Below are 14112 nucleotides of genomic sequence, written 5' to 3' on the forward strand. Positions count from 1 at the left end.
ATTTAGCAAAAAGACAATAGACCTGTTGCCTGCCAAACTGCCATAAAGCTGTATCATTTAACGTTTATAAAATGTTATCGACCGGGATAAAATTATAACAGCTGCACAAGGTCCAAATGAGTCAGGAAATGTGAGATTAATTGGAACTGACTGCAGTAAAACCTCAGTTCTTGTACCAGCTAGTAGCAGAAACATAAAGAAGTCAGACTGTCCTGAGTGTGTTTGTCTATTCTCATGCTGTAAGAGGTGGCCCGTAAGAGAGGGACTAGGGCTATTAAGGCAGGGCCCACACTGCTACTAAAATGATTGAAATTATTTTATTGACATTGAATTTAATTGTAACAGTTACAGTTTAACACAGGTAATAATTGTAGCTCTGACTCTGCCACCCTTTTAGTTTCTGTATAGAGGTGAGAGATCCATTAGAACAGTGGTTTTCAACCTTTTTTAAAAATGTACTCCTTCTGTCTGGAGGTTTCAGCTCAAGTATCCCATTATAATTGTCACTCTACTGAATGGTACCATAGTTGCAATAAAAGGCAGAATAGCCAGGTCTGGGGTGAAGGGGGTTGTATATAGGGGGTGGTGGGTGTTCTGTTATATTGAGGGGGGAGGAGGTTGTATATAGGGGTGGTGGGTGTTCTGTTAGATTGAGGGTGGAGGGGTTGTATATAGGGGTGGTGGGTGTTCTGTTAGATTGAGGGTGGAGGGGTTGTATATAGGGGTGGTGGGTGTTCTGTTAGATTGAGGGGTTGTATATAGGGGTGGTGGGTGTTCTGTTAGATCGAGGGTGGAGGGGTTGTATATAGGGGTGGTGGGTGTTCTGTTAGATTGAGGGGTTGTATATAGGGGTGGTGGGTGTTCTGTTAGATTGAGGGTGGAGCGGTTGTATATAGGGTGGTGGGTGTTCTGTTAGATTGAGGGTGGAGGGGTTGTATATAGGGTGGTGGGTGTTCTGTTAGATTGAGGGGTTGTATATAAGGGGGTGGTAGGTGTTCTGTTAGATTGAGGGGGGAGAGGTTGTATATAGGGGTGGTGGGTGTTCTGTTAGATTGAGGGGGGAGGGGTTGTATATTGGGCGGTGGGTGTTCTGTTAGATTGAGGGGGGAGGGGGTTGTTGTGTTGTTTCAGGAGAGTGAGGCTTTAAGGACGGTGTGCAAGGTGAGTGGCTGAGTTGTGGGGTGTGTGAGTGAGCTCATAGGTGTTGGGAAGCCTGAGTGGGTGGATGTTTGGGTGTGAAAGTGGGACTGCAGTCCCATGCTTAGGTAGGATGGGCCCAAGGCTAGAAAGGTTTAAGCAGGGTCACAGTCCTATCCTGGTAGTCTGTGAGGGTGAAACTGCGATTAAGTTATGTTATTTCACTCCCAGTTCTCCTTCCCTTGCTTTTGTTTATTTCTGAATTGTAAAATAAATTCAACTTGAGCCTTTGAAAATTATGCCAGCTTCAGCATCCATCCTTTCGAACCCTGAAAACTATGCAATATTAAATATAAAGTAAAATAATTCAGCTGCATTTAAACAGATAATAATTCATGAAACATTGCAATTGTTTTCTTTAACCAAGATCATTATAGCTCATAACTTGCATTCTAACGGTCACAGATAATATATCTTTGCTCACGTAACAAGGTCCAGTAGTATAATGAAGCATGCATTTATCTAAAGTAGGTGAACAAAAATAAAACAGGAATTAAAAAGACTTCTTTCTCTCTTTAAATACACCGTCAATGGAAATTAGTTAAATTAAAATTTATGGTGCCATCTTGCTCCTGCCCTCCGAGGACATCTGTCAGACATTACAAATCTACTACACACTCTGGAATGCAGCAAGATAATTCACCCAAGATACTGATGCAGGGGTAGGAACACAATAAAACATGTGAATAAAATATTAAACTCATACAGTTTGTTTTGTGATCAAACAATAATTCAGTAGTAAATAAACAAAATAAAAACTATAACAATAATACTAGTACTAGTACGACTACTACTACTACTAATAATCTATTGTAAGTGACATAAATGATATGATAAATAATCTTGTTAAGTGAAAATTGAAAAACATTAAAACTAACACTGTGTTACAATACTGCTCTATATCATTTCATAAGGCTGAGCATCAGTGGACTCACGTTTCTCCTGGTGCCCATGTATAGTTATCAACTGTTATGAGCAGCCTGCTGTCAAATCCATTGCTGGCAGAGACAGACACAGAGACACTAGTTATTATTGTGCTGTCATTGTACTGTACCTAAAACAGTATTTAAATGATTAGGCCTTATTAAATTAGATTTTTATTTTTCCTCAATGAAAATAGTGTCACGGTTTGTTCAGTGCAGCAAGTGCTTTGTGGTGAGGCTGGAATTTGTATCACTTGCCTGAATAATAACTCAAGTGTGGGTTGTCTCAGTACATACTGAGGACATGCTTGTGTTCTTGCTTTCATAATCAGCATCGTGTCTCTGATTTCCTTTTTAAGCATGTTACCCGTTGGTAGTCATAAGAAAAAAAAATTGCAATGTACATAATGTAACTAAAATGCATGCTTCTTTTAAAAGTATATTTTATCACAACATTCATATAGTTGTGTACAGGGCAGCAGTGTAGAGTAGTTGTTAGGGCTTTGGACTCTTGACTGGAGGGTCGTGGGTTCAGTCCCAGGTGGGGACACTACTGCTGTACCCTTGAGCAAGGTACTTTACCTAGATTGCTCCAGTAAAAACCCAATTGTATAAATGGGTAATTGTATGTAAAAATAATGTGATATCTTGTAACAATTGTAAGTCGTCCTGGATAAGGGCGTCTGCTAAGAAATAAATAATAATAATAATCCTGACAATTCTCAGTTAACACTGTAAAATACTGTACATGATATTGTTAAAGTAACACCAACATCCATGTGTCATTCCTTTTTACACCCTATTCTCTTGGTGTTACTGCTCAGTTCAAGCAGATCCTTTGATCTAAGTAGATTATATGCATGAACGACACAGCAGGCTATCTGTGCTTCTCAAGCAGGATGGGATTTGGGTCTAAAATAGGACACTAAGCCTTTTTAGCCTTGTGCGTATTTACCCAGTCAGTACGACGTCTCTCGGCACAGGTATTTGCCACTCCAAATGTGGTAGTCTGTCATCAACAGAAGCAGCTGGTAATAAAAGCCTGTAAAACCAAGGCTTGGTTTCCATGACAGTTATTAGGTACTAAAGAAATTGAATTGGCTCCCACACTGCACAGGGGGGCTTTAGTGTCAGAGCATGCTTGTAGTGACTTGCATTAAGTCATCCCCGTCACAAGGCTTGATTTTGTCTGTGACAGCTTGTGTACTTTGCACATTTATGCAAACACAATGACAGGAAATATTGGCTGCTATTTTTATTTATTTATTAAAACTTCTGGATTATAATTTTTTGTCTTTCTTTTTTTTTTGTTAGAATGGAGCTGGCCAGAGCAAAGAAATGAACAATTATGCAGATAGGGTACCTAATCAGGTATCATACACAGTAAGATGCCTCTTCAACAGATCTCTGTAGTCCCAGCCAGAGAAACGGCCAGCAATGGGAGAAGTTCAAGCAAAAACAAAGAGAAAAACAAGGATGTAGAGGTAAGGTTTTTTTTTCTTCTTCAAAACATTCAACAGAAATGGTGGTAGCAAATTATGTTATCATCATTGTTGTTCATGTATGATGCAGAAGTAAGATTTTGTTGTTGTTTAAACTGAGTGGCATTTTAAGATTTGTTTGTCATTTAAATTAAAAGTTAAACAGACTTGAATTTGTAGGTTTCTTTTTTTACATTGTTTATTGGCATTTTCATTTGATTACAGTTTCTTCAAAATTGTACAATGGATTAAGTGTCAATTAGCTAAACAAAAAATACAAATAATACATTTGGCGGCAAAATGAAATTCTGACACATTGGAGTGCCTTGAGGTCTTATTTAAGTCCCACTAAAATATTTTCTGGAATGTTCACTTCATACTGTGTGTTAATTTATCAGTCATACAGTATTATTATTTATTTCTTAGCAAACGCCCTTACAATTGTTACAAAATATCACATTACAGAATATCTCATTACAGAGTATCATATTACAGATGAGAGCACTTGTAAAGTATAATAAAATCAGTAGCAAAGAGATCAAATTCAAATAATAGAGGATACAGTAAATAATGACATGTAAGAATGTGTTCGACCAAGAGCAGTTAACTTATATTAAAAATATTTGCTTGTACAAGTAAAGTCCAGTATGAGCACGTAATAAGTACGATAAATGGATGAGAATGATTTCAAATAAGAGCAATTAAAAAAACGTGAATATGGATACCTATAAGTCAAATACAAGATACAGGACGTAGTTATAATTATAATTAAGAGCAGTAGTAGAATACGGCAAGGTATGGAGCAGTTCAGTGAAGTACAAGCTGATGCAAGTACTGGTACAGTTGGGTGACGTATAGTGGAGAAGGAGTGGGCTCTGGAAGCGGGGGAGCGGAGGGGGGGGTGTACAGCTAATCTGCTGGTAGTGGAGGAGCAGAAAGGTCAAGACATTGATAAGCGAGTACAGGTGTTTTGAATTGGATGCAAGCAGCGGTAATAATCTGTTGTTTTTCCCTGCGCTTATAATATAGTTTTTAATTCAGAATTTTTACTTCATACTGTATGCTAATTAATCAATCTAAATATTAGCTATTAGGGTTGTCACCTGGCTCCATAATGTCAGTATACTTTAAGACAGGTTTTTTAACTTGCCTCTAAACCACAAATGAACCCATTTTAATCAACAAGTAAAGTGAGAGTGAATTGTGTGAGCGGCTTCAATAAATGTATTTAATTGCTAACTGTGATGGCAATTCTATCCGGAGAGCAACAACATGGATTAAAATCGTATTGCGTGAAATTTTATATGGTGAACAAAGTAGTGCAATTCCATAATTATAGTGTTAAGGGATTGGATTAATTCCATCCCTTCCAAAATCCACGAGTATAATGTGGCTGGGTCTTTATTGACTAACTGATGGTCAATCAAGCCCCAGCCACATGGTATACAATGGGAACCAAATCCTTTTGGCAAGTTCAGTGAAAGAAGAGTTCACAAGGCAAATGCCCAGCCTGAACAGTAGGAGAAAGATAAGTAAAATACACCGTGATAGCCAAAGCTGGGGTGTTTGATTTGTGTTTTGATTTGTATTTTTTTTTTTTAGAAGCCTTTAATTTGTTCTTGTGTTTTTGTTTAGTATTGTTAATAAAGGTGGGCATCAGCTTTTTAAACTGCAGCTTCTTGCCTCTGAGTCTCCTTCTTGGAGGTCACAAGCTAGTTAAGCTTTACAGTACATTTCCTGTGCCAAGTGTTTTTCTACATGTTACTTTACTTTCATGATGCAGAATGCATTCAGGTTTTGGTTTGATATGAGTGATTCAAATTAAGGGACATCATTACAGTGTATCAAGATTTTAAAATGTCAATGTCTTGATATTCAACCCTCAGCACTCTCTCTCTGTTACACACTGCTAATTGCATTTAGTGATTACAGTTTTTAATATCCTGATTTGAGCACTTTTTTCAACAAGGAAAACGATAAATCTCATAAAAGCAAGCTTAAAACAGTTCTACAGAATTTATCTAAAATATCTGATTTTTGATTGCACTAATCCTGCAGATGTTTCACATCAGGTTGCATTCCAGAAATTTGCAAGACAATCCCTTATAAAAGTTTTCTGCAATATAACCTGGTAATAGCTAAGTACATTAACACTCCAATGACCACGATCCTCTGTGCACGAAACTCTGTGTGAATGTGTTGAGAGTGCCCATCAGTCGCTGTGCTGTGCAATGAAGCAGTGAATCAGGTGAGTGAGCTCCGTGTCTGCAGCTCCTGATCTCCGCGACTCTGAAGTCGATGGAAGGATTATAAACTAGTTACAGAAATAGCAAGTCCAGTTTTATTTCTAAACTGAACACAAATTGAATATAGTACTAAATACACAAACTGTCTTTGGAAAATTATGGGAGTTATTTTAAAAAACATACCAGTTGTTGCTTGACTGAAGTTTGTTGTCAGGTTGCCATGGAGTTTTTAACATAGTAAGCACTGTATTAAAGGTGGGGTGGAATGACATAAAAAAAGTCATTGAGTGCAGCTAAATTTTCTATACATCTCCTGAAAGTTTCATTCACATTCGTTACTTATAAAGTGGAAAAAAAGGCAGATTGGTGGTTAAACCGTTTTCAAAAACCTTCGAGACCTCTACCTGGAAGAGCGCGCGTGCGTGACGTCACACCAGGACATTCACTGTTGTAAACAAACGCAGTAGATGGAGGACAATGTAAAAAAAAAAAAAGCTTGTTTACATTTGCACTTATTTCTCTCTCTTCTGTGGTTTGATGTAGTCTGTTGATGGTAGAGTAGCACATGAGTTTTCTTTTTGTGTCAGAGTTTCAGGTTTTTTAATCTGAATTTGTTTCTTGGCAGTATTTTCACACCTGCTTTTAGTGAAAAGCTTGTGCCAAGCATCCTTATTCAGACGGTGAATTTATTTTAAAGGATATCGCTTGATTGTTGCATCAATCAAAAATTATCAATTGTATGTTTCAGCTACGCCACCCTCAATAAAGGTGAGGGACCTCTAATAATTATCTCTCACACAGGAATTTAACTGGCCAGAACATCAGTGACTGATAGGAAGTATACAAAACAACAAGGAGGCAGATTGCAAAAAAACCGAACATTTATTGTTCAGGTTCACAGTAAAAACAAGACATTGACCCTGAAATATTCTGAAAGCTTTAGTTATTGTTACATTTTTTTTATAATAAGATGTTCAATAGTGATAGGATTTACTTGAGGTAACACCAGACTTAATAGTACAGTCAATTACACAGCATCACACACTCACAACCTGATAACCTTCATGTCTATGTAGGCTATGCCTCGCTGCAAAGGATCTTAGTCACTCAGTCGGCTGACACCCTTTAAACAAACAAACAAAAAATAATACAGACTCCACCGTCTTTGTTTCGAGGCACAAAGAACAAAAAAAAGGTGCATTCTCCCAAGTCAGGAGCGCCGTACAAAATAGCCAGTCTCTCGTTTCTTCACTGTAGGCTTTTTAAAAGCCGAGCAACAACAGACACAGAGTGCGTCGGATCTCCGTGGCAACAGATCAGCTGCAATTTAACATGCTAAACAAGTACAGTAATACCTGTCAACTTATGAAAACATGAGAACCAGAGGTCTCCTTTTTCGGACTTACTGCACAACTTTCTCCGAACAAATATAATAATTCTTACATATACAGTAAATACTTTATTCTTAACTTGTATCCTATTGGAATCTGATATAGCCTACATCAACATCATAAAGTAGCCTAAGACATTTTTGCAGGTCGGATGGGGAAAATAATAATAAATAAATAAAGTTTAAGTTTATGTTAAGACTGGAGATCTAAATAATCCGGAGGCAGAAGATCTTACGCGGGAGTGTGCCGACAAAATCGAGAGACTTCACAGGAATGCAGCCTCCTCACGAACTTCACCCATTGCTGGCATCGTACTGGCTTGATTCCCTTGATTTAAATTCAACACTTCTCACAATTAAGGCATCATGACTGAGTGCACCTGAAATGCACCTTTAAAAGGTAAACCAAAGAGGATACCAAATTATTTTGTAGTAAGGAAGGTGCCTAAAGGTGTCATGAAATGTCTCAGATTTTGCTAAATATTCAAATTTTTCACAGGTTCAGATATACTGCTACTGATTCTCCTGCAACTTGAACATATAACCATGTTAAATAGAAACCTCTTGATCGATCCCTCTAGGCCACTAATCACATCAAAAAGCAGGCTACAGTATCTTGGCCTGTCTGTGTTTTACTGCATCATCCTGGCTGTGATTTCTATCACCACAGCCCTTGATGGCTTACCACTCAGAAGCAATCTAAAACCCCTGACTCTCCTTATGTCGCTTGGCAGCGGTCCAAGACTTGACATTTTATTGGATATAGGAAAAAATATTATTCATGTTTTGTCATTCTTTCATTTATTATTTATTTTTAGTTTTTTAGTTTAAGAATCCATCATTAGAATTGACTAATGAGGACAGTTATTGCAGAAGGCAAGAAATGATTTAATAACCCTTAAATAATGCATTTTGAATATAATCTTTTTAAAATCTGAAAATGCTATTGTAAATCAAATTACCCTTCTATTGCAGCCAGTCCCTCAAAGGTCTCTGGTTAATGATTCTGGCATTATATTAATCCAGTGTATAAAGAGTAATACACAATGCATGTTTTATTTATTCTGTTCTATTATACCACATACTATAAATGCTATTTACAGGGTGATTATAAAGTCACATTCTACAGTTTTTAACCTCAACAAGGGAACCCTTCCTTGTGACAAATGCACAAGATTTTGGAAACAGTTCAAAATACAGATCCATTAAATACGCGCTTTTGTTGCAATACGTCCTTACAACAAAATGATGTGATCAGGAAAATAACTTTGTTTATTATGTATTAGTAGTAATATATCTGCCTTCACAGTCACATAATTGTGTGTAAACTATATGTAGTAAATATCAGTACAGTGAATTGTAACTACATGTACAGTAGTTAAATGTACCTTTATACCCGAGTCTACTGTACTGCAATACTAAAATATATTTAAAAAAATCACTTGTCTAGGATGAATAAATCCTAAAAAGGCTTATAAAATACAATTATTTTAATCCCATATATGAACCATCCTACCCATTGCACCCAGGCTTTTGGATGATTTTATTTTGTAAAGTACAGAAAAACACTAGATAAAAGAGAGGAATAAAGTCAATGTAAAGGAAAGCAAACATAAACACACTACAAAAGACAAATATAATAGTTAAAAGGCACATGGGTGCATTTTAAGACTATGATCTATCCCTGAAAAATTATTATTCCGAAGTAAGATTTATGGACCTTAAGTAATGAGAACATATTTTAACACAACGTTCAATAAACACAACCTGTTTTCACACTAGTTTATCATTCTTAAAGGATGCATGCCAGTGACTCTCATAATGGCATGATAACTGCAATAACTGTCCTCATTAGTCAATTCTAATGATGGATTCTTAAACTAAAAAAATAAAAATAAATAATAAATGAAAGAATGACAAAACATGAATAATATTTTTTCCTATATCCAATAAAATGTCAAGTCTTGGACCGCTGCCAAGCGACATAAGGAGAGTCAGGGGTTTTAGATTGCTTCTGAGTGGTAAGCCATCAAGGGCTGTGGTGATAGAAATCACAGCCAGGATGATGCAGTAAAACACAGACAGGCCAAGATACTGTAGCCTGCTTTTTGATGTGATTAGTGGCCTATAGGGATCGATCAAGAGGTTTCTATTTAACATGGTTATATGTTCAAGTTGCAGGAGAATCAGTAGCAGTATATCTGAACCTGTGAAAAATTGGAATATTTAGCAAAATCGGAGACATTTTATGACACCTTTAGGCACCTTCCTTACTACAAAATAATTTGGTATCCTCTTTGGTTTACCTTTTAAAGGTGCATTTCAGAAAAATACTATCATAACCTAATTACGTTATATTCATTTAGTTTAGAATATTAGGAATTAATAATAATACTTCAATTATATTACTATAATTCAGTATCATAAACCATGAATAAGAAATCAATCAAAATTTATCAAAAAATTGTCAAAATTCAAGTGTAAGCCCTGCTGGCACCATGCAAGGCAACTAAACAACCTTCACTGGAAGATTCACACAAAACATGACAATAATGAACTCCATGTCCACTAACGTTTCCACATTAAAGACAAGCATATGTGGTTCCTGACTGGTCAATTTCAAAGCCAATGGGGCAAGTGAGCGCAAAAAAATTAAACCAATCCATTTCCAAATTTGCTTGCTTGCTTGATAAAAAGTGAACACATTATTAAAAGAGACATCATTGTGCACTATTTGAACAGCCAGGAGCACTCAGCTGCACAAGCGAACAGCTCTTCTGCAAATAGAGACACCCTACACTGCTTTTAATCTGATTACAGGCACTCTGTTTTCATGTTGATTGCCAGCTTTAGAAAGGCAGATAATTTAATTTCAGGACTGCAATCTAGAATTGCAGCTTGACATCTCTAAGCCATGTTTTTAATTGTTGGTTTCTTCAGCTGTGTTTCAACGTTTTTCAGCTCCTATAATAGATTACAATAGCTTGTCCTGCTGCATTATTTATCCCTTTCAATGTTGGCTCCCCTACTTTCCAAGTGACCTCAGTTATTGTGCAGATATATTCATCCTTGTAAGCACTGACCATCATGTAGGAGTCTAGCTTTGTTGAATGGTGTTAAGAATTACTGGAATTGCAATACTGATGCCCACCATTCCACATTTAGTCAACTTTGGATCAAACCCAAGCTCCCTATCAAAAGGGATTTGCCCTGGTTATTTTGGTTCAGCCAGTTATCAGGATTCTTTGCGGCATGTTTTCGTAGAATCGATGAGCCTTTGATATTTACCCATCCTGTCTCTGTCAGCCCGTCACTTTGATTTCAGGTATAGGATGATCACAGTGAGGGCTCCAATAGTAGTACTTGAACTATCTGGGATTAAAGAGAACAAATGCTAAGAGTAGGGGATGTTCTGCTGCAGAAGGGCCAATGTAACAACAGCCAGCAAAGGCAAACATCAAGAGTACTTAAAGCAGTGTGTATAATATATATCCAATTCTTACTGAGTAAGCAGAAAACCTGTTAATGTTAGGGAACCAACGCAAGTGAACCTAACAATAACATTACTTTTGTTTTGGGAGTCGTACCCTATGGTTATCCCTAATTTTACGACAAGGGGAATCTCTGTACTAAATGCTGTTATCCAGCGATAATACAACATAGTAGAGTTTGGAGCAACACATGTCGCAAAGGGTGATTCCGGCTTGGCTTTTTGCATTTTATTTTACCTATAGCTGGCTTTCATTTATTTTTCATGACTTGACTGCTACGTGCTTGTTTTTTATTTTCCAATTCCAAAAAGGTCATGTGATGATGTTACTTTTCATCTTTGTTCCTTCCAACTGGTACTGAACCATATACCGTATAATGGGAAATTTTGTCAGGGAATTTATTTTGGCTTTATTGGCGATTTTGATTGGATCGCCAATAATTCTTCCACCAATGAGTGTGGCATACAGTGAGTGATTCCGGCCTCTGACAGACCGGTATGCAGCACAGGTTAAAGAAGCGCTGGGCAAGGGACAGAATGTGGCGGATGTCAAAGTGAATATGAGAATGACAGTGTGATGAAGCCAATTTGCTTGAAAAAATTAAAAGCAGACCGGACATTTACATCAATGGATTTAGAAAATCTGGAATTTATGATGCGATCAGGAACTCAGAGGCAGTGTAAACAGCGCCTGCTACTGTACAACTGTTCTTTTTTATGTTAAGCAGTTTTGTGTTTACAAACCTTTTTTTTTACAAGGAGTTAATTAAGTACTGTAACAGCCAAAATAGGTTATTCCAGACTTGTTAGAAAGTCTGTAACAAAAGCAAATTTGCTTTGGATTGTTATTGTCAATATCTTGTAGGCACTACTATTAAGACACCCACCGTGCAGGTATTGCAACGTCCCTAAACAATATGTTAAAATAAATTCGTTCTGCAGCATATAAAATGAGTTGATTTTGTCAGTGCTTGCTAGTCTATTAACTAGTTTGAAATTTAAAGGATTTTTGTTTTGGCTTTATTGTTAAAGTTTTCACACGTGGCAATACTGTCCTACAATTACTAAATGATATTGTGATCATTCCACTGTGTTATGTTAGTGAACCAGAGATACGTTTTAAAACTGAGAGTTAGCAAATGCCTATCATTAAAGTGTACTGTAGCTACTAATCCTTTCCAATTACTGGTATCTTAAAATTAAGGACTACCTAACAATCATACTGTAACTCATTTTTAGAAGGCCTTCTTCGTTCTTATCCAAGTTGCTCCAGTGACATTGTAGATGCTGTAACTAGTTACTGTAAATGAGATACTGTTTTAGAAGACAGGTTTCATTAAGTAAACATGTATTTGAATGTTTTTTAAATTAAAAGTAGAAATAGAAAATGGTGGCATTTTTCTTTGTGAACTTGCTAACAGTGAAAAACACCAATTCAAAAACCGTCAAAATCTACCAAGGCAGCAAATCTGTCGAATTTAATACCAGCCAAAATTTCCTGTTATACGGTATATCAATTATTCAGAAATGTATTTTGCTCCTTCTGTGGATCAATTTTAAAAACTCTCTTGAAGTATTCATTCTCCCTGATATCCAGGCTAATTAGTAGTCCTTTAGGGCCATTCAATTTAGCAATTGCTGTACAGTATGTGCATGGGAGAAAACTGATACAATATGATACTATGGTATGGTAGTTGTTTCAACAGATTTTTATTTGATAAATTGTGGAGCATAGAATTGTAAAGATGTGCATGTCTGATTATGTACCACTACTGAAATTAGAAACACAACCAGAATTAGATATAAATACAATCAAGATGAAATCGATCAGTATTTCTGTTTTTGTTATCACTAGGAATTAAACATTAAAATGGCTTGGCCTACTTCGCCACAGGGTCTGTTTTAGCTCCATCAGCTTAGAGCTATTTTCAGTTGCTTCCTATGGCTTTTATATCTGTGTAATATATCCCACTCATCTTTGGCATTTTCATTCTGTCAGTATTTTTTAATAGGGATTGTAATAAATGCCACAAGATTAAAACCAGTCCCCCCCGTTTAGTGCTTAGATACAAATGTCCATTGAAAGAGGGTTCAAATACATCAAGTCACTGCCTCTCTTGGACATATAAGTGTTATGACAGGAGTTTGTATTACTTTTATTAGACAACAGTTTATTAGGCAAAGTAGACCACATCTAAAACAAAATGGCCAAAATGGTTTAACAGATCGACTAAAAAAAAAAAAATATTCAGAGACAAAAAGCACTTTACAGAGCGTTTAAAAAGGGACCAAGAACAAAGTACACAGAAAGATTACTTGGAACTGCAAACGTAAGTCAAAAAGGATGTTAGAAAGGCCAAGAGAGAGATAGAACTGAGAATTGCCAAGGGGGCTAAAACCAATTCCAAAAAGTTTTTCCACTATTATAACAGCAAAAGAAAATTCAAGGAGGAAGTAAAATGTCTAATCAATATAAATGGCAAAATCATAGATGAAGAGAAAAAAATAGCAAAAATATTAAATGATTACTTTTCACAAATTTTTACAAAGGAGGATATGGGCAACATGCCCCACATGTCAACCTGTTCCTATCCAGTTTTAAATAAACAAAATCCCTGGGCCAGATGAGACAGGGGTGGTACCAACAGACTGGAAAATTGCAAACGTAGTACCAATCCACAAAAAGGGAGACAAAACTGAACCAGGTAACTACAGACCAATAAGCCTGACTTCTATTATATGTAAACTTATGGAGACTATAATAAGATGCAACATGGAAAATGACCTATATGGTAACAGTATCCTGGGAGACAGTCAGCATGGTTTTAGGAAAGGGAGATCGTGTCTAACTAACCTGCTTGATTTTTTTGAGGATGCAACATCGACAATGGATAATTGCAAAGCATATGACATGGTTTACTTAGATTTCCAGAAAGCTTTTGACAAAGTCCCGCATAAAAGATTAATTCTCAAACTGAACGCAGTAGGGATTCAAGGAAATGCATGTACATGGATTAGGGAGTGGTTAACATGTAGAAAACAGAAAATACTGATTAGAGGAGAAACCTCAAAATGGAGCGAGGTAACCAGTGGAGTACCACAGGGATCAGTATTAGGTCCTCTGCTCTTCCTAATCTACATTAATTTTGTTAAATTTGCAGACGACACAAAAATAGGAGGAGTGGCAAACACCATTGCAACAACAAAGGTCATTCAAAATGATCTAGACAGCATTCAGAACTGGGCAGACACATGGCAAATGACGTTTAACAGAGAAAAGTGTAAGGTACTGCACGTAGGCAATAGATATTTGCATTATAAATACCATATGGGAGATACTGAAATTGAAGAAGGAATCTATGAAAAAAATCTAGGCGTTTATTTT

At 36.6% G+C, this 14112-nt stretch overlaps 1 protein-coding gene across 3 annotated transcripts in view; it reads left to right on the top strand.

The window, feature by feature from the left end:
• The window catches only part of LOC117421180 (uncharacterized), a 100536-nt gene that overhangs the window by 48902 nt on the left and 37522 nt on the right, over nucleotides 1–14112 (top strand). The window contains exons 1-2 of one of the 3 annotated variants that reach the window (XM_059031216.1): nucleotides 3070–3200; nucleotides 3435–3604. In XM_059031216.1, the coding sequence (XP_058887199.1) occupies nucleotides 3509–3604 (96 nt within the window). In that variant the 5' untranslated portion in view covers nucleotides 3070–3200; nucleotides 3435–3508. Of the gene's footprint in view, nucleotides 1–3069; nucleotides 3201–3223; nucleotides 3605–14112 lie in introns of those variants that run through there. The other 2 variants (XM_034035241.3, XM_059031227.1) reach the window with 2 other exon arrangements.

This window comes from Acipenser ruthenus, chromosome 1, assembly GCF_902713425.1.
Source record: "Acipenser ruthenus chromosome 1, fAciRut3.2 maternal haplotype, whole genome shotgun sequence".
Taxonomy (NCBI): domain Eukaryota; kingdom Metazoa; phylum Chordata; class Actinopteri; order Acipenseriformes; family Acipenseridae; genus Acipenser; species Acipenser ruthenus.